At 49.1% G+C, this 18844-nt stretch overlaps 8 protein-coding genes across 8 annotated transcripts; 3 read left to right on the top strand and 5 right to left on the bottom strand.

Annotated features, from left to right (window-relative positions):
* Nucleotides 1-89: 89 nt before the first annotated feature.
* GGS25DRAFT_533675 (uncharacterized protein) lies at nucleotides 90-1651 on the bottom strand (the record flags this gene model as incomplete). The annotated part of the gene is made up of 3 exons (XM_049265696.1): nucleotides 90-876; nucleotides 960-1383; nucleotides 1442-1651. The coding sequence occupies 3 exons, from the start codon at nucleotides 1649-1651 to the stop codon at nucleotides 119-121; spliced, it is 1392 nt and encodes a 463-aa protein (XP_049113561.1). The 3' UTR covers nucleotides 90-118.
* A 2244-nt stretch (nucleotides 1652-3895) lies between these two features.
* Nucleotides 3896-5087, bottom strand: GGS25DRAFT_397430 (DUF1348-domain-containing protein). The gene is made up of 3 exons (XM_049258392.1): nucleotides 4778-5087; nucleotides 4370-4647; nucleotides 3896-4274 (listed from the first exon to the last, which is right to left on the bottom strand). Exons 1-3 carry the CDS (start codon nucleotides 4873-4875, stop codon nucleotides 4180-4182), a joined length of 471 nt encoding a protein of 156 aa, XP_049113560.1. The 5' UTR covers nucleotides 4876-5087; the 3' UTR covers nucleotides 3896-4179.
* A 1493-nt stretch (nucleotides 5088-6580) lies between these two features.
* On the top strand, nucleotides 6581-8139 carry GGS25DRAFT_501931 (Redoxin). The gene is made up of 3 exons (XM_049261980.1): nucleotides 6581-7031; nucleotides 7125-7324; nucleotides 7571-8139. The coding sequence occupies exons 1-3, from the start codon at nucleotides 6908-6910 to the stop codon at nucleotides 7742-7744; spliced, it is 498 nt and encodes a 165-aa protein (XP_049113559.1). The 5' UTR covers nucleotides 6581-6907; the 3' UTR covers nucleotides 7745-8139.
* Nucleotides 8140-9175: 1036 nt separating this feature from the next.
* GGS25DRAFT_524263 (ribosomal protein L24e-domain-containing protein) lies at nucleotides 9176-9972 on the bottom strand (the record flags this gene model as incomplete). Its single annotated transcript, XM_049264566.1, has 3 exons — nucleotides 9176-9460; nucleotides 9531-9674; nucleotides 9922-9972. 3 exons carry the CDS (start codon nucleotides 9970-9972, stop codon nucleotides 9176-9178), a joined length of 480 nt encoding a protein of 159 aa, XP_049113558.1.
* A 306-nt stretch (nucleotides 9973-10278) lies between these two features.
* GGS25DRAFT_501926 (adenosine deaminase/editase) lies at nucleotides 10279-12256 on the top strand. The gene is made up of 3 exons (XM_049261979.1): nucleotides 10279-10619; nucleotides 10671-10704; nucleotides 10782-12256. Exons 1-3 carry the CDS (start codon nucleotides 10487-10489, stop codon nucleotides 12067-12069), a joined length of 1455 nt encoding a protein of 484 aa, XP_049113557.1. The 5' UTR covers nucleotides 10279-10486; the 3' UTR covers nucleotides 12070-12256.
* A 496-nt stretch (nucleotides 12257-12752) lies between these two features.
* GGS25DRAFT_524261 (NAC domain-containing protein) lies at nucleotides 12753-13404 on the bottom strand (the record flags this gene model as incomplete). Its single annotated transcript, XM_049264565.1, has 3 exons — nucleotides 12753-12982; nucleotides 13073-13246; nucleotides 13344-13404. The coding sequence occupies 3 exons, from the start codon at nucleotides 13402-13404 to the stop codon at nucleotides 12753-12755; spliced, it is 465 nt and encodes a 154-aa protein (XP_049113556.1).
* Nucleotides 13405-13938: 534 nt separating this feature from the next.
* On the bottom strand, nucleotides 13939-17679 carry GGS25DRAFT_501920 (RNA dependent RNA polymerase-domain-containing protein). The gene has a single exon (XM_049261978.1). The coding sequence runs from the start codon at nucleotides 17558-17560 to the stop codon at nucleotides 14171-14173; it is 3390 nt and encodes a 1129-aa protein (XP_049113555.1). The 5' UTR covers nucleotides 17561-17679; the 3' UTR covers nucleotides 13939-14170.
* Nucleotides 17662-18821, top strand: GGS25DRAFT_501919 (uncharacterized protein). The gene has a single exon (XM_049261977.1). The coding sequence runs from the start codon at nucleotides 18345-18347 to the stop codon at nucleotides 18582-18584; it is 240 nt and encodes a 79-aa protein (XP_049113554.1). The 5' UTR covers nucleotides 17662-18344; the 3' UTR covers nucleotides 18585-18821.
* Nucleotides 18822-18844: the final 23 nt, after the last annotated feature.

The following is an 18844-nucleotide window of genomic DNA, read 5'->3' as shown; positions in this document are numbered from 1 at the left end:
ATACTAAGTAATCTCCGGTTATGTGCATAAGCCTTATTACTTCAGCCGGCTTATTCGCTTATTCACCTTGACTTAAACATAATACTAAGGTTACATAACTACTACGAAGTATGTAGTATCAAAAGAACCTCCCAGCAGGCACAGCCACAAAGATAGCCGTCATAACACAACCGCCCAACACCCCCAACAACAACGACTGCACAAATATCACGTCCTGAATCTGCCGCAGCGCCGGCTCCTGGATCCAGACCTCGCGATCAAAGATCTTCCGCACCACACTCCGCCGCTGATACCTCACCACCCACGGCTCGTCCTCGTAGCTACTCGCGCCCGAGCCAAACGCGTCGAAGCAGCTACTCCCCACCCCCTTCTGGTCCTCGAGCTCCGAGCCCGAATCCGACCCCTCCGACGCAGGGGAACGCTCGAACAGCTCCCACGGCCTGACGTGCCGATGGTGCAGCCCATGCAGCACGACGCACATGCCCTTCCCCGCCGCGCTCAGCGTCGCGAACCCGAGCACCCAGCCCACCGCGAACAGCGCGCGCCACCCCCGCGCCGCGCTGCCCAGCGCGACGACCCCGGCCCCCGCCGTCGCCAGCAGGACCAGCGCAGCGCCCAGCCCCCGCGCGAACCCGACGCGCGCCCCGTTGCCGTTGCAGATGGACCAGCGCACGAAGTTCGGGTGCGCCTGCCGCCGCAGGGTGGCCTCGGCGCTGGCGGCGACGGCGCGCAGAGCGGACGGGTGCGTCGTGTAAGCGAGCGCTTGGACGGCGCTCTTCTGCTCGCGCGCCGAGAGGTTGAGCTGGCGCGGGGCGTCCGGCGCGATGTAGGTCGCTACCACGCGGTTGAGTTCGGCGCGGAAGGGTTGGATGGTGACTAGAGTTGGTAAGAAAGGGGGGTTGCAGGTAGGGAGGTAGGTGGGGTATAGGAGAAGAAGAGGAAGAAGAAGAAGAACGTACAAGGTTGCGTGGCACCGACGGCGCTAAAGGCATCTCTGCCCCGTGTGCGGTAGCCCGAATAATGGGACCCGGGGAGAAACGAAGGCGCGCTCTTGATGCTAGGCGTGGGCGGCGGTGTCGAGAACGGGTCTGGATTACCATTGTCCACCGCGGCGACATCTGCCCCTTTATCGAAAACCGTGCCCTTCAATATGGCGGCAAGTGCTTTGGGCTCCCTCCTCATCCGTTCCACGGCGTCTTTCTGGATCCTGGCCGTCGTCTCGTCTTCCATCGCCTGCGTCCACTCCGGCGAGAGCCGGGTGTCGGCGGTTTGCGCCAGGGCGAAGCGCTTCACGTAGTCGCGGTACCAGAGGAAGAACTGCAGGTTCTCGGCCGAGTGCTCGATGTAGAGGAGGTAGTTCATGAAGTCGCGTATCGTGCATGGCTTTGTGAAATGTTAGCTGGCTGTGTTGGCCCTTCGTGTTTGGTTACAGAGGACTCACGGGGCATGTTCCACCGCTCATGATTCTGTCGAACGCGAGGGCATCCGGTATTCCGGTGGAGGGAGAAGAGGAGACACCGGATTGACCCGACTCGAGCGAAGAGCCACGCTTCCTATTTTCGGTGAGGGAATTGCTGTCATCGCTGCTCTGGCGAAACCGCTCCTTGCTGACGTATGCCGGCCGCTGGTATGTGAGTGATGGAAATCCCATCTTGTGACTAAGACTGGTATAATACCACCTATTTACTCTGTTAAATATTAGATAGGTTTATGTAGAAGGTAAGTAGAAGGCGAGTAGAAGAGAGGATCCAAAATATCACCAGCTATGCAGTCTGTCCTGATACCTGCCATACTTAAGTAAGTATATATAACCCTACCGATGGAACCGGCCCCAAGCAAAATAAGTCACTTTTCACCAAGGTACCATTGGTATAAATCTCTGAGCCTAGAGAAAATGGATAGGGTGAGCTAGATTAGACGGACGCATCGGAGAATGTCTTAGGACTCAGGGCAAGTGTATCCGAGAACACAGGCGCCATCGCATAGTTCGTAGACTACCTATCTACCTAGTAGGCATATGGATGTATAGGTAGCCAGGAACAGCTCTGGGGCTGAACAGAAGTCCCATGTGGCTCTAGGTACAATACCAGAGACATTGGTAGCGTAGCTTAAGTTATTGTCACTGTATCTTGGAGTTGGCTTTAGGTAGTGATCAGGTATACTTGTACACGACGTTATCCGTGTATGGATGTCGTGGGCTGGGATATGAGGGATGTCCGCCTCTTAGATGATCATGTATGAAGTTGCAAAGCATTCAACCAAGATATCGTAGGTATTCCACGAGCGGCATCTTCTAGGTAGAGTAAACACCCACTTCAAGCTAACTGCCAGATTTCATCAAGTTTACCTATTCAGCCAGCAAGAAAATCAAAGACTAGTCTGCGCGAGTCAAACGTCCCTCTTTGCTTCCCATGAACCTAGACTGAAAGATAGTATGCGGAAGCTAAGTAGGCTAGATACCTCTCAAGTCCATAGTAGAAGAGATCTCAGATCTCAGCTGTGCCAGGCGTCGAGGCTGAGATAACTAACCTAGTCAGGAGATAGAACGCTGCTGGCGTGCTTTCGCGATTGAATGTATAGCTAGGTTACTTAGATGGTACGCATGACTCAGGTGCTACCTAGCTAGTCGAGGGTCGCCGAGACTTGAGCGGATGGGCTACGACGTTCAGCTAGGACTACCTATATAAGTAAGTAAATTATACTATGATAATGGGCTGAAAGGTTGGAGCATGTAAGTAAGTTCTACATTCCTATATAAACGAGGGTTGGAGATACACTATATGATAGGGGGGAGGTTACACCCACGCTCATCTCCACAATGCGATCGGCGTTACACTAGGAACTAGGTAGGCATGTTATAATCTACGATAATCGGCACAGGGGGGTGGTGGCAGGGGGTCCTTGATGGCATGCATTCGGGACTTGTTCTTGTGCCTGAAGGGCCCGGCTCCCTGTATGGCTAAGCAGCTGTTAGATGCGTACTTATAAGCTGAGTACCTGTACCTAATATGTAGCATGAGCCGTCGTGCAGCATTGATGACAGGTGGTACTGGTCGATATAGTGCTACGTCGGCGCTTCGACTAGATGTCGGTCACTTTGTGAACTTGAATTATCTTACTGATGAGTACGCTCGTCGTCGTTATAGGCAGATAGATAGGCACATACGGCACTAGAAACACGGCTTCTTCTCTGTATCTACCTACTCCAACTCCTTTCGACCTTCCAAGGTGAGAGGATACTCTCGATGCTTTTGACATGCAGGGGTCATAGTCATCCTCCTGTGGCGTCGTGAGGAAACCTGTTATGATCTTGATCTTACTAGGAGGCTGATCAATTAGTCTGCTAAGAAGGTAGTTGGTCTACTTAGCTGAAGTGGCTTTTTTCGTCACTTATGTGATGCTTGAGCGAGTGAGCGAGTGAGAGTGAGAGTGAGAGTGAGTGCCCACCCTCGGACTGGAACTCCAGTCATAATGTTCCCATGCTAATTGAGCAGGTCCGATCTGGACAGTGAAGGCGATATGAGTAGGTTAGGTAAGTCATAAAAACACATCGCGACCCCCCTACTATCGAGCCGCGGCTCCTCTGTCGTGATACCCTCCTATTGACGTTGACCCTGTCCCTAATTCTAGGTTGGAGATATCCAAGTCTAGCCAAGCAGGTCTCACAAAAATACAGAAATAACCTGTTCTTCGCATCTTCCGTCGCACGATACCTACGCCACTCCCAGCCCCAGTAGCACACCAATAAGTCGGCAAGATGCAAGACATGCGTGGCGCTCCCGAGTCAATAGATTCGGAAGAGCAAGGATGTGGGTAGGTAGTAAGTTCTAGGTTAGGGGATCGAGGCCGCTGTCTCTGATGTCGTCTCGGGTTACCTTGCGGACGGATAAAAGCCATTTGGTCGAGACCGCGCGACTGGTACGGTGCCTAGGTATGTAGGTATGCTAATCTAAAATGCTATGCATGGGTATATGGGTTTTTGGGTTGGTGCTGTAGTACTATTGCGAGATTGACTTTTACCCCTTTTTTTCTTTGCTTGAACTTGAGTGCTTTGTTTTCAATAAGTTGTTTCATTGTTTATGAGCTGGAAACAAGAATAATAATTTATCAAACAACCGCATCATATTTTGCTGTCCAGTCCCTTTTCCTACCAGAAACTGAGTTTCCATCTCCCCAGTCTCACCAATGCTTCTCGGAGATGACAACAGTATTGACGTCAACGCCATCTTTGTACCATCTCTCTTCCTGAGTAATCTTCACATCATTCCCACTCACTGTCAATATCCATGTTAGCAAACATCTTTCCTCCAAGCAAGTAAGTAGTAGCGCTGAATCTTTCAGACCCAAACAAGAGACGTTAACAACTCACTCTGCCTCTTCCTCATCAGCCCATCCTCAGCAAACGTCCAGTCCTCGAGCCCGTAGGTGCGCCACCACTGGCCTTGGACGTCGTACCACTCGTACCAGAACTGCACGGCGATCTTGTTGTCGGTGAAGGCGAACAGCTCCTTGCGGAGGCGGTACCCGTTCTCGCGCTCCCACTTCTTGGTCAGGAAGGCCTCGATCTCCTCCCGGCCTTGCAGAAAGGTGTCTCGGTTGCGCCAGATCGAGTCCGGCGTGTAGGCTAGCTTTACCTTTGCTGGGTCCCTGTTTTGTGAGTTTCCTATGTTAATCTCTTGCTTTTTTTTTTTTTTTTTTTTTTTTTTTTTTAGGGGAGAGAGTTGGCCACTTGAAACATGAGTGACTGAGTGGAAATAGACAGGTCTGTTGAACGCACTTCGTGTTCCAAGCATCTTGCGCAGCCTTCACCTTGATCTGCGCAGTTTCCGCCGTGAAAGGTGGGTATGGAGGCTTCCCCTTATTGTCACTCGCCATTGCGTATGATATCTATGTTGTTTTGATTAGATAACCTTTCTTTCTGATCTGGAGTTTCTAATATTAAGAAGGCTAGGTACTTGGATCTTGTTTTGCCATTCGAACCTTTTATATTGAACCTGTCGGCGTATGATCAAGCTTGACGCGCTCCGGCGACTGTCAAAACCGCTGACTACCCGCTAGCCTTTCGGCCAGTCTCGGGGAATTCGGAGACGTGAATAATAGTTACTCATTCTAACCTATTACCTATTACCTAAGTATGCGGGCAGGTGAATGATTGAGCTACAAATTTGATCTTTATTTTTATTTTGGTGGGGAAAGTCCGGGTTTGAAGGGCGCAGAGTGCATCTTATAGGCATCTTGCTTTTCCTCGGGCTTCGAAGCCCTGGAGATATCAGGTGCTTGTAATGACAGGGCTCTTCTGTCATATTTCTGGTATTGAAGTCAAAACAAAGGAAGATCTGTAAGAACACAATATGTATATAATATGATGTTCTAAGGAGTATGTCAAAAAAGGCAAGTCCGCAACTCCGCAAGCTTCATTAGCACGCGCCATCAACCTGGTTCTCCTATGTATGATCCAAGTCATCAGCCACTTGACCCCCAAACACATCTCTAGCTTCAAGATGTAGGTAAGCTGCAGAACAGGTGGGATTTGGAATAAATGTAAGGCGAATAAGGGGCAAGGGGCACAGGTCACATCGTCGAGTGACGCCATGTCAAATAGTGTTGCTTTGTCATTGTCAATGACTCTTCTACATCATGAAACTGATTCCAAATTTCACCAATATTTCACATGAGATTCTTCGACTTAGTAACATTCAACGTATTTGTCTTCTCTCATTCTTTTTGAAGGGCCGATAAGGCGGCGGTTGTATGTAATACTGGTCCTTGATTTTGTACCGAAGGACACTGTTTGCCCTGATATTCTGGATAAGGATTACTAAGGTTGAGAAGAGTAGGTATGTAGGTAAGGCAAGTAGCACGGGTGTTTCGGAGGAAATATTAGTTCTGTCAATAGTTATGGATTTGGTAGGTGAGATATGACGAAATACTGGCTTTGATTTAGAAATAGAGGCGGAGGAAAAGCCGCATCTGCGCATGATGATAGGTATTTGGACTCCCTAATCGGTAACAGCGTAGGCTAGGTAATTAGGTATGTCACCGGCCAACAGCCTAGACTTTTTATCTGATCTTTTTGTTACCACATGCAACCTTGAAATGTTCTATGTTGCGAACATTTAATGGGTACTTAGGTACTTACATAAGTACCTTTCTCTTGACCCTCAAGGTACCAGTGACATTACCCCCCCTCTGACCCCACCATCGATCAATAATTCGAACCCCACCATCCACCATTCACCATCCACCATACAGCGATGATAATGATCGAACTATGTAGGTCCTGTGTGTACACATACACGATAGGTATGTATTCACATGGCATATACATACATACATATGCAATCATGTCGTGATCCGGAAATGAAGGACAACGGCCTTAGAGCGTCTTGGCAAACACATCCGTTACCTACATGTAGTAGTAGTAACCTAGTATGTTACCTAGTATTCGGCAGGTTACGTGGAATCTGAAATAGAAAGGGGGGTTGGGACATGCAGTCCGAATTCGCAATAGCACTCGACTAGTACCTACCTATGTAGGTACCTTAGTAAATAATACATGTAGGTACTCATTGTACTGAACGTTTCAAGTTGCATAGGACCATACATGTAGGTAGTACAAGCCAAACTTACTGTAACTACCGTAACAATCTCCTTACACTACCGGGTAGGTACTACTAGTAGTACTGTACAACACAAAGGTATTGTCCGCATTGTCGCATTGTCCTCGATAGCCATATATATCAATCTAATCTACCTACTACCTTCAATTTGACCTTCCCTTCTCTCCTCCCCTCTCATCAACCAAACTCCATATTCTACTCTTCATTGAACGAACTCGTAAACGAACATACAACTCCCCAAAACTAGTCTATAGCAAAACAAAACATCACCACCACCACCAGCAACAATGTCTGCTCTCAAGGCTGGAGATAGCTTCCCCGACGGTGTCACCTTCACCTATGTCCCATACAACCCAGACCAAGGGTCCGTAACAGCCTGCGGTATTCCTATCAAGTATGATGCTAGCAAAGGTAATACTCTCCCCATTGTCCCCAACATTAACCCCCCCAGTAAAGAGGAAAGAACAACAGACCTGATATACTAACACCATACGAAACAAATAGAATTCAAGGAGAAGAAGGTAGTCGTCGTCTCTGTTCCCGGCGCCTTCACACCCACATGCCAGAACACACACATCCAGGGCTACATCGAGAAGCTGCCGCAGCTCAAGGCCGCCGGTGTTGACCAGGTCCTTGTCATTGCCTATAACGACGCCTTCGTCATGTCTGCTTGGGCCAAGGCCAACGGTGTCAAGGATGAGATTGTAAGCTCCCCCTTTCCATTTATCTACCAAACTTCCCTCGTATCCCCTCTCAACTTCACTCCAATTCGTCCCCAGCCCACCTTGTTCAAAACGGGAAACTTTCAAAGAGATAGAGAAACCTCATTGGACGCCACCCACTTCTAAACTTCCTCCTTGGGAAAACTGTTACACACTCACACACAGACAACCACATCCCAATGCTTCTTTAATTTCACGATACTAACCAATGCTTCCACCCCAAAACAGATCTTTGCCTCCGACGACGGCGCCCCCTTCAGCACAAGCATCGGCTGGACTCTCGGCGCCCGCACTGCGCGTTACGCCATCGTCGTCGATCACGGCAAGGTTATCTACGCCGAGAAGGAGCCCGCCAAGGACGTTACTGTCTCTGGTGTTGACGCTGTCCTCGCCAAGCTATAATTGCCTTTCCTCCCTAGCCATCTCCCTGTCTATTACATATGAATCCCCCCCATAACTTGTAACTCTACCCCATCCTATACTGCACTAGCAAAGCCATTTGTTCTCCTATAGAGGTGGAAAAATCAATTCAAGAAAATTGAGCATTTATTTTATGTTAGGCATCATTGTTATTAGACGGCGGTGACGTGAAAGATGTGAATTGGGGAAGTATTGGACAGGGCAGGCAGAGGCCGGGAAGAGAGTCTCCCTCTCTCCACCTCGATAGATATGTAGATGATCATATAGCTCAGCTAGCTATGTAGCCTAGGTATCCAAGCAAATAACTCCTTGCCAATACCCACTGAGTATAGATAGTTCCTTTAGAACCAATGCGATCTATCAAGACTTCTCCCTCCCAAGAGCTTTGAAACGACGCGTAAGAAAGTGAAAGATACCTATATTTCTACCTAAGCAGGTTAATACTGTTGTCTACCCTGTCGACATGCATATAGGCCAATACCCCTACTACTCCTACGTACTACGTAGTTGTGTGCCCCGGTGTATATACATATCTCACCTAACCTAGACAGGTAAACAAACAAACAAACAAACAAACACCCCTGAGCTCGCCGGAACTGACGTCCTCCTCTAATGCGCCCAAGCCTATATACCTACATGGGACGGTCAACAGACAGACAGACAGACAGACAGACAGACAGCCATCCTGAATGAACGGTGTTACCTACAGTACTTAACGGCACGGTGCCTACATGTAGGTAGAAAGACTAACTAACTAACTAACTAGAAAAGGAAGCGTAGAAGCCAAGATGCGGTATCGGAGCCAACCAACGCGCCGGCTACGAGATGTCATAAAGGTGGAAGTGGAAGTGGACGTGGACGTGGATGTAGGCGCATGAAGATTGGATAGGATTGGATCGGATCAGACAAGGTCGTTGAAGTGTAAGTGTACTACGGACGATGTTACTACCTAAGAGGTACATCATACATACTACATACTAGGTTAGGTAGGTAGCTAAGTGGCTGAGTAGGCAGGCAGGCAGGCAGGCACATACACGCATGACTGAGAGGTAAGCACGAGAAGAAGTTATTTTTTTGAGACCGTAAGAACGAGCCTGGCATTTAATGAAGCTACCAGTGTGGAATCCCCATGACCCCACGAGAGATTTCCATGCATGCAATTCCCCCTAAAACCGAATAGATAAGACGTGTTTCATGCGGAAGGAAGGATCAGTTGGTTTTAATTCGCAATCGAGGAATTTGTATCATATTTATTTCCCACCGAAGACGCCGCCGGACAAAGTGACATGTTGGAAGTGGGTTATGTATGCCCATCATCACCCTTCACTAATCCACTCCTCCCGTTCGCACTCGCCCCTTGTCCTTTGTCCATACCCTCACTACAAGAGTCCAACACTCGCCTTAGCCTTAGCTTTAACGGGTCTTGGCCTGGACCTTGGGTTGAGCACCGCGAGCTCCTTGCTTGCCGACGATACGTTGGGTCTGGCCCTTGGTAGCAGTGGCGCTCTTGGCCTTATCGGACTTCTTGGCGGCGGCAGCGGCGGCCTTCTTCTCCTTGGACTCCTTGATGGCTGCGGCGCGGGCGGCGTTACGAGCCTCGGGTCGCATCGTTCGCTTCTCCTTGATCACATCGAGAGAGGCACCGACGATGGCACGCTGGGACTTGACGGTGCGGCGCGTGCGCTTCTTGGCGACTTCCTGTAGTTATGCATTAGATATTGACTATCCTCTCATATGTCATCTATCTTAAGGTCAGCCTGTGACGTACCTCAGAGATACCCTTTCGGTGTTGTCGGCGGAAGAGAACGGTCCATGAGATTCGGCGGGGGTTCTTTCGCTGAAGGAAGAGCGACTCGGACTTTCCGTTCTGGAATCGGAAAACTTTGCTGTCTCCTCGGATGTAGAGCTTACCCTGTGCGCATATGTGTTAGCATTTGGCTCATATCCATCGCATTGATTTTGATTGCTATTTTATAGATAGAGATATAATGTAGACGGTGTAGGATTCGCGAAAATAGATAGCCAGTCCATTGCGACCGTCTCGTCATTATATTTCTCTTCATGGCTTGTTTCAATTGGCCACGGGTGGACGACAAGCGATGACAGCGACCGGAAGGGGACAGTAATTGATTCGAATGAGGGAACATCAAGTATCATACCTTTCCGGGGTAAATTCTCTGGCCAGAGAAGGTGTCGTCGTAAGTTCTCATTGTGACGGTATTGTTTGGCGAGAACTTCGGGTAGACGTGGTTTGCTGTTGTAAGATTAGTAGTATCGATTTGGTGTTTTCGTTGGAATCGAAATTAAGAGCTCGAATTTCGTAAAAGTCAAAGTTGCGCACTTGTTGTGGGCTTGGTGACTAAGCTTTTTTTCCTTTTCAAAATTGGCCAAACCTTGAAGTTAGGGTCTCTCGCTAGGTGTGGCTAGTGCTACCGAGATGTGGCTTAGTTGCTAGTTAACCCTTGACCACACCTATGTAAGTTTTATCGTTTATTGTAATAACTGGATTGTTGCATGGCTACTTACACCCCGTACTCAAGTCTCACTCATACGACGTGAACGACAGACTTCAATATACATGTTTGGAAATATATCGAAACTAATTATGATATATTCCATTTTATATTGCCTTTAGTTATCCGGTTGCTTATGTTGTCTATCTAAAACTCACTCTACACTTACTACACCACTTGCTGCCTCTTATCAGGGGCTGGAAATGGTTCCATGACCGTCACAGCAGATGATATCGCAGCACTGGTACTGAAACAATTTGATGCTCTGCCAGCAAAAAGGAAGCCAGCAGTCCGAAGTAATGGACTCCGTGAATGGGTGCCCCTGGCCGGGATAGTTGCGCAAGGTATAAGCTAGTCATCGCTACTTTGATCACTAGACTAATACGTAGTCACAGGAAATGACGATGAATTATGGTGTATAGCAATCGCGTAGGTCAGCCTCTATGTACCTAGCTACCATCAGACCAATCGTAGTCTAATACCACACTGGAACCTAAAAAAAACAGAACAGGCATGAAATGCCTCCCCACCACCAAACTCCTGCAAGCCAGCGGCAACGTGCTGCACGACTGGCACGCCGAGGTCCTCGCCATCCGGACCCTCAACTCCTTCCTCCTCAACGAGTGCAAGGAGATGCTTAGTGGCGGGGTGTCTCGATTCCTACGGCGGCGGAAGCCTGAGGAAATAGCAACAACCGCGGATAGTACAACTGATCCCCAAGAAGAGGAAGGGATAGGGGAAGAAGGGGAGCCATGGCACGGCCAGCCCTTCACCTGGCGGGAAGACGTCAAACTGCACATGTACTGCACCGAAGCGCCCTGCGGCGACGCGAGCATGGAGTTGATCATGGCGGCGCAGGAGGACGCTACACCGTGGGATGTTCCCGAACCACCGCCTACTGTCCATACCCATATTCCTGTTCCTACCTCTACCCCCACTTCCCCCCCTATCCAAACCCAAACCCAAACCCAAACTCCCACCTCCACCCCTCCACCCACCCTCCCCGGCCGCGCCTACTTCTCCCACCTCGGCATCGTCCGCCGCAAACCCGCGCGCCCCGACGCGCCCCCCACCCTCTCCAAGTCCTGCTCCGACAAGCTAGCCCAGCACCAGGCGACCTCTCTCCTCCTCTCCCCCACCTCCATCCTCATCCACCCCCGCAACGCATACCTACAAACCCTGATCCTCCCGGAGCCGCGGCACAGCGAGCCAGCGTGCCGCCGCGCGTTCTCGGCCCGGCCCCCCGATGGGCGGATGAGGGGGTTCGCTACTACTGCTGCTGCTGCTGCTGCTGAAGGAGGGGGGAGGGGAGGGTACGCCTACCGCCCCTTCGCCGTGCAGACCACTGCCGTCGAGTTCGCCTTCTCGCAGCGGAGCCTGACGCAGTCAACAGCAACAGGAAAAATAGCACCGACCCCCACCTCCCTCCTCTGGACCCCGACCGGCGTGGAAGAAAACACGATAGGCGGCACCCTGCAAGGACGGAAGCAATGTGACCCGCGGGGCGCGTGCAGCGCGTCGCGGCGTAAGCTCTGGGGCCTCGCCGTCGAGGTCGCTGCTGGGTTACCTCTCCTTGACGAGGTAAATGTATCTGGGGTAGGAGGAGCAGGAGCAGGAGCAGGAGCAGGGGCGGGAGGGTGGGGGGCGATACAAAAGGAGTTGAAATCAGACACGTATGGCGAGATGAAAGAGTCTGTCTTGCTAGAGGCAAGGAGGAGGGTCAAACAGGAGGTTAGGGCGGTGGCGTTGCAGGGTTGGGTTAGGAACTTGGGGGATGAGAATTTTGGCTTGTAGGTTATGAACTTACCTAGGTTAGGGATCTAGATAGATATCGCGTTAAAAAGAGACCTATGCCCGGCTTCCTCGATGGCCAGAAGATGATGAAGCGACGCCCATGCGATCTCATACTTGATATCATCCTTGGGCTCTTAGTATAAGCAACGACATTGGCTCTTAAAACTTACTATACCTAACATCAACTTACCTATACATCACAAATGCAAGAAAGACAAAACGGCAGAACACAGTTACGGTAGCGGGAATGTAGTATTTGCGTGGATGGATGTACCTAGGCCTTGTCCACCATTCATACTCATAACCTAGACGTATGGATGGGGAAGCCGATAAAAGCCAAGCCAAACCACCTAAAATGACAATCGTTTGTTTGAAAAACATCCTTCCCCCCCTCCGAAGTCGTGAGAGTGAAACGTCACAAATGGACAGCTTAAATCGAAGCAACTCCCTTCCTGATCTCTGACCTTATTTTCTCGCGTGAGATCGATATGGGACAAAGACCACCACCACCTTAAACCAGGTTGCCATTACCATTCCCGTTAACTTCTTTTTTTCACATTTTACTTTCTTTTCATTTACCGCGTGGTTTCATTCCGTTCGTCCAGCATAAAAAAGGTGCGAGATATGGGAGAAGCACTGGTATACCGGGCCGTTCCGTAAGGGTGTTATTCTGGTCGATCTGTCTATTCAGTCTTGCTCTCAAAGTTCTCGCCAGCCACTAGGTCGGGGATATCGTCGTCGTCCGCCTCCTTGTTCTCCTTGGACATGCTCTGGTAGCTCTCAGCCAGTTTCCGCAGAGAAGCGAGGGAGTCAGGGCCCAGTTGGTTTAGGATTCCGGGGACGAGTTCAGTCAGCTCCTTATCCTCACCGGCGCCATAGATGGCGAAAGTGTTGGCCGGGACAGCGGCATGGACTAGTAATCCATAGTGTTAGCTTTAAATGAAAGCCCAGTAACTACATAGGGTTGATTGACAAAGTCTGTACTAATGAAAGCATAACATACCTTTGGGAGCAGAGAAGTGAATAACGTTGCCATCACTCTTGAACATGTTGACCTCCTCAATAGCTTGGATTGGCTGAGTGTTTAGCTTCTTAAGAGTGGTCTGTAGCTTCTTGTCGTCGTTGGCGCTTCGGGCGACATTTCGCTTTTGCTTGTGTCGCGGGGTTCCCTTGCCACCTATTTACACACCAAAAATTTGATTAATATTATAATATTATAAATTATCGCTAATCGAAGAATTGTCAATGGTGATGAAATGAAATATAACACATACCAGTGCGCGAAGGGGCGGCACCACCGAACTTCTTCTTTAGAATCTCCTGTACGTCCGCCATGGTTGAGATAAAAAGTTCTATATCTCTCGCGGGGTTCGGGAGGGGTGGTGGGTAGGTAGGAAGAAGCTTGGTCGGATTGAAAAAAGCTGTGGATGACAAAACAGGGTCAGGGTCAGCGAAATTTACTTTTTTTTTTTTTTTTTTTTGGTATTTTGGTCTAGTTTATTAATTCCACACAAGAATCAATAGAATCAATCAATCAATCTTTCAATAGAGAGAACTTTGGTTATAAACCAAAAAAAAAAAAATCCAATGTCTTGTGTATGTGAAATAATCAAAGAAATTCCTTACCTTTAAAGGATTTGCGAGATTTTACCGTCGTCGTCGAAAATGAACTGGTAAGCTTTCAATCTGGGGGCGATGAGGCCTGAAGTTGGGGCTTGACTCGGCCATTGCAGGTGGGAAATTGTGCGTTGCCAAGACTTTTACACTTTTTCGCTTGAGGATCAACCCTCTTCCGTAATCAGTGCGTCCAGGGCCTACTATACTACTTCTCCACCTTCAAGTTACACTAGTAACACTACTAGGTAGAGCTCTCATATGTTACACCCTCATATCAACATATCATATCAACATATCATCTGATATCAAATTTAAAGTCAACGTTTCTTTATTAGAATGGCAAGCGCAGAACACTTCAGTCCCCGTTAAAGACCCTCAAGATAGGTACTATAGTAGTTCCCAATCTGAATCTAGCCAGGCCGAAGCAACATTTTGGAGTTAATAACTTCAAATTGTAAATGCCCGCAGATTGAAATATGTCATTTCACATCTTCAATCCATTAAGCGTAGCCAGAAGACCCATGCTATTTTCCTCCCCTTCTTCGCCCTTCTCTTCCTCATCTTCGTCTTCGTCCAGCACGACTTGGTCCCCGTATATAGAAGAACTTTCTTCCTTCTCTTCGTCCTCTTTGGGAACCACTACAGTGGCCTTTCCCGCCTTGTCCTTGAGTTGAGTTTTGTTGGCCAGTGAAGCGATGTAGCCATCGAAGATGCCCCCTTTACCATTGGCTGCCTCGTCTCCTTCGACGACACCAGCACCTACAAGGCGCTCAAAGTCACCATCGTCATCGTCGCCACTGTGATTGTATCCTGATGGCTTTGGCATTTCATCTAACGCCAGTTTGCCCTTCGAAGTGGCAATCTGACCAAGTTCCGACGCGAATATCCAGGGGAAGCTAATCAGTGGCACGCTGTCAGGGGTCGATTCCTCCTGCCCGGCCATCTTCTTAACCTGTACTTCTTCCCAGGTGACATAATAGGCTGCGGCTATCACGGGGTAGAGAACATCCGCATCTGTAGATTTGGCGAGCTTGATGCAAGCCGCCTTGAACCGTTCTCGGTGATTGGCTAGCACTGGCTCTAGAACCTCCTGTCTCTTGTAATCATTTCCCATTCGAGGCTTGGACAGCACGAACAGTGACCATGCTTCAAATTCGTTACCAATCTCATGTTGGTTCATTATCTGTCTCATGGACTTGTCGTGTTGTCTCTTGATCATTCTCACCATCCCAAGCATCTCTTGATCCAACGCATAGGCGCGAAGAATTCTCTCGTTGAAGGCTCCGTCAAAGTTAGGCTTGAATTCGATTTTGGTCACCTGGTCGTATAGCTTTCCGAGGATGTTAGTTGAATGATATGTCTTGCCCCCGAGTTTCTCCATAAAATGTGGGAAGGCCTTGGGTCGTAGTGATGGCTTCAATAGAGCCTCTTGTCCCGTTTTGGGGTAGTCGACGGCATTGGAATGAAGACGTGCCAATTCTATGCACTGCGGGTCTTTAGGTCCATCTGCAAGTCTATCGGACTTGGCCAAATGTGCGTGAGCAATCGTACTGAGCGAATCATTTTTCATATACTGAACGAAAAATGAAATCAGATCTCTGACTGTTACATCACGGTTTAGTTCCATCGGTTTAAGGGTCTCTTGTGGCATCGGAGTATGGTTCCACTCATCAGGGATGAGCTCCGGATCCCAGATGACGAAATAATCATCACCGTCTAGATCTCCACCAGAGCACATGGAGGGGATGTCACGATCACCCTTGGTAGAAAATACGACGACATCTCGAAGATGCCTCAATGCTGGGACATCCACGGCTTCCACCACTCGAATATCGCCTGGGTGAAGAGATGGATTTCGTCCCAGCATGCAAACTCCGGTAATGACAGTGTATTCACTGGGCTCGCCTGCATTGGTGCTTGTCTTGGGCACTTGAAGAAAGATCTGGGGCAGATTGCTGATATTCTTGTCTCCAGGCTTAACTGAGTCTGAATGCCCTCTTAGAGTTTGCGTTTCATCTGCGCAGCCGAAAACGAAAGCGCCCTGTTCGACCACGATGCGAGCCTTCTCTCGAAGCATCTTCATAGACCACGCTCGCCAAACTTGTAGGGTCATCATGAGGAAAGGCTCCTTTCCTGCCATGAACCCATCCGCAACCATCTGTGCCATTACCGTGGTGATGCCGGTTTGGTCAGCGTATTTGCACAGTAATGACATGGCGGCCTCCGAGTCTTCCATCGCACGTTCGTAACTGGCGATTTGCTTTTTCATCATACTCTGGAAAACCTTTCCAGGTACGCCGAGGCAATCCAATATGATAATGGTCTGTCTGTTTAGCGTCGCGACGGAGAATCGAGATGTCTTTATAATTTCAAGACCCTGGGATGTGGCTGTGAATTTGTTCTGTGATGGCCGTAGGTGAACCTCGTTGAAAGGTACATCAGGCCATTGCACCAGGATGCCCTTACTTCCTCCAAGCCTGAACTGAAAGACAGATGGGACATACTTGACTGTCTTACCAGTGACAAGGTTATCAATGAGAAATCTAGCGCGGCGCGGCGCGATCTTTCCGACTCCATCTGTAAAGTTCCATCCATGATGCTCAATATCCTCAATATGCTTGATTCTCTGACCGATCGGGGAGGCCCGGGGTATCTTTGTGGTCGAAAAGCATTGCCCGAGACGAGCAGCATACTTGGCCACGACGCGGATGTGGCTGACCTCGCCCATCCAATCACGGATATCTTGACAGCTCAAGTATTCGGTCGGACAGAAGAAGTAGGCGCCACGCTCACGGAATTGCGAATTGCCAGTGGCAAGGTACTCAAAACGACGACCGCCGATCACGATGCCGTTCTGCAACGTTCGATGAACTCTGTTGAACAGCGCATTGGCTTGAGTAGAGTCGGGAGCGGAGTATATAGGCCCTCTGCTCATTTCATCCATGAACTGCACCCGAATGAATCGATCTTCGTGGCTAGCAAAATGACGTAGGACGCGGTTCGACGGCTCCGGCGTTGGGTTACTAAGGTACATAGTCGTGGCCGTGATCACGACCTTCCTCACCCATTGGCAGTGCTCCGGAAGCGAAATCTCTGGGTAATGGCTCAGAGCCTTTCTGTCCTTAAAGAGCGACATAGGGTCATAGATTCTCTTCTCATCAAGCCTGCCTTGGTTGGTCTTGGAAAAACCTCCCGTTCGAGGCTGCGAGACATACATCAAGAGATCCTTTGCCCTGTTGCGACGTTGGGTGCGTTCGTTCGAAAGATCCGCCAACATTCGCAGGAATTCTGCGGTTATATTAACCTCATTCAGAAAGCCCTGCGATATGCAAGCTTCAAGCTGATATCGAACGTCGAATGGAAGATATATGTGTTCGGTGTTGGCTAGAAGCTCCAGGCTAGCGCCCGTGGTGGTTGTGCTAGAACTTGGGGTATCAAGGAGTCTCAGTACGTTGAATGTATTTACTGGAGCCAATGAGAATTCGTTCCGGCCTCTGTGTTCTATCTGGACGTTGAAGGCGTTCAATGCAAGCTGCATCTTCGCCCACCGAGCTTTAGCCCACACAGGGAAGACGAGCCGGTACGTAGTCCATCTCCCAATGTCGACGAACTGATTGTATCTATTCAATGATACTGGATCATCTTTGAACCATGTGGTGTCGTACGTGATGTCAACTGTTCGGTTCCAACTGTCCCTATCACTCCATAAACTCTTGTTTGAGTAGGCTTCCGGATTATGAACCTTTTTAAAGAAAATAGGTGGGCTTGCGAGAGGAATGATAAGTGCCCAGGTTGTTTCATCTATATCATGGAGGACAAGCTTGTTCACCTGCGTGAACGAAATCTGAGCCTTGATCTCAAGCGTGTACTCCATCTCTCCAATGGGATTGGGGCGTTTAATGCTTGGGTCGGTACGCCTAGGATCGCGAATGTCAACTGCGAACCGAATCTCGAGACTCTTATGTCGGAGGTCTACAGTCAAATGAAATCGATCAATTGCGTTGTTATCGATGATTCTTAACGGCATCATTTGGCTTTCGCTCACGAGGACCCCGAATTGCATCGAATCCATCGGGAGAGTCAATAATCGTGGATGTTTATTTCCATTCGCGTCTTGAATCGGGGAGGATGTTTGTTCGTCCTGTAAAGTGACCTTGATCTTGCACTGCTTGCCTTGGATCTGGATGGCCATGACGTCTTTCCAGAATATGTATGTCGGCGGTGGCGAGAAGATCATTCGTCCATTGCCTAGTCGTCTGCCATGGTGGTCCTCGAAAAGCTCAATGAAGTCGATGTCTCCGCAGGCTTTGAAGGAAGACCAGATGTCGTGAGCGGTGGCATTATTCGGGAGCCAATCTAGGCGTAATACAATCTTGTCCCAGGACATCCATATCGGTTTGGCGCCGGTTCGGTGGGCATTTATGTTTTTGTTCATCATGTTGGCTATGTTGGCCAAATGGCCTTTTTCTTGTCGTATAGCCAATGGTTGTTTTCGAATATGTCTAGGACTCAAACCTCCGCGTCTTGCTTGTCCGCCTCGAAATGGGTTGAATTCGTCCTCTGGGGAATAATTTGGAGCAAGGTTAGGAAAGTCCCCGTCACTTGGTGGGTTTTTACGATCAGTTGGTGACACAGGAACATAAGATTGATCTAAGGTTATGACCTTGCCACCTGCCTTGCTCCTTCCGTTAGGTTCGGGGGTGTGGCTTCTTTTCGGATTGGCTGCAGGCGGAGAACGAGGAAGCATCCCCGGTTCAATCCACTCATTCAGCTCCGGCCGGGTGGGACCTTCCTCGATATTTCGGTCCATTGGGTCCTTAGTGTATAATAAGCTTTGCACTACTTTGATCTTGGAAGCTGCTGCCTTATTAGTCATTTTGCTTTATGATGGAAGGTGAATATAGGGGTCTAGCTTGGATGTGGAAAAGGAAGGAAGGCAAAAAGGGGCTGTTGGGTCACGTGGAGAGGAGGTCATCCATTAACATGAGGTTCATTGAATAACCAAACACGCCGATGACAACTGGGAATTGGTATAGTAACACGAAATGAAAAACAAAGGCTCGATGCAGGGGAACAATATGATGAAGGCGATACTTACGAGATATTGTAGGTATAAGTCTTAACTTCAAAGATTGGTCAACACTATTATCTGTGCGAC

This window comes from Hypoxylon fragiforme (assembly GCF_022984875.1).
Source record: "Hypoxylon fragiforme strain CBS 206.31 chromosome Unknown GGS25scaffold_8, whole genome shotgun sequence".
In the NCBI taxonomy this organism is placed as follows: domain Eukaryota; kingdom Fungi; phylum Ascomycota; class Sordariomycetes; order Xylariales; family Hypoxylaceae; genus Hypoxylon; species Hypoxylon fragiforme.
This window is presented reverse-complemented; position numbering and strand designations above follow the sequence as displayed.

What these genes read in the sequence shown, in the direction of transcription:
- GGS25DRAFT_397430 (XM_049258392.1), bottom strand. Translation starts at nt 4,875, where the DNA reads ATGGCGAGTGACAATAAGGGGAAGCCTCCATACCCACCTTTCACGGCG. An exon ending in CAAGATGCTTGGAACACGAA is followed by an intron (nt 4,648 to 4,777) that starts GTGCGTTCAACA and finishes CTCACAAAACAG; the next exon opens with GGACCCAGCAAAGGTAAAGC. An exon ending in GCTGATGAGGAAGAGGCAGA is followed by an intron (nt 4,275 to 4,369) that starts GTGAGTTGTTAA and finishes GGATATTGACAG; the next exon opens with TGAGTGGGAATGATGTGAAG.
- GGS25DRAFT_501931 (XM_049261980.1), top strand. Translation starts at nt 6,908, where the DNA reads ATGTCTGCTCTCAAGGCTGGAGATAGCTTCCCCGACGGTGTCACCTTC. An exon ending in CAAGTATGATGCTAGCAAAG is followed by an intron (nt 7,032 to 7,124) that starts GTAATACTCTCC and finishes CGAAACAAATAG; the next exon opens with AATTCAAGGAGAAGAAGGTA. An exon ending in ACGGTGTCAAGGATGAGATT is followed by an intron (nt 7,325 to 7,570) that starts GTAAGCTCCCCC and finishes ACCCCAAAACAG; the next exon opens with ATCTTTGCCTCCGACGACGG.
- GGS25DRAFT_501926 (XM_049261979.1), top strand. Translation starts at nt 10,487, where the DNA reads ATGACCGTCACAGCAGATGATATCGCAGCACTGGTACTGAAACAATTT. An exon ending in GGCCGGGATAGTTGCGCAAG is followed by an intron (nt 10,620 to 10,670) that starts GTATAAGCTAGT and finishes ACGTAGTCACAG; the next exon opens with GAAATGACGATGAATTATGG. An exon ending in TTATGGTGTATAGCAATCGC is followed by an intron (nt 10,705 to 10,781) that starts GTAGGTCAGCCT and finishes TAAAAAAAACAG; the next exon opens with AACAGGCATGAAATGCCTCC.
- GGS25DRAFT_501920 (XM_049261978.1), bottom strand. Translation starts at nt 17,560, where the DNA reads ATGGAGTACACGCTTGAGATCAAGGCTCAGATTTCGTTCACGCAGGTG.
- GGS25DRAFT_501919 (XM_049261977.1), top strand. Translation starts at nt 18,345, where the DNA reads ATGACCTTGCCACCTGCCTTGCTCCTTCCGTTAGGTTCGGGGGTGTGG.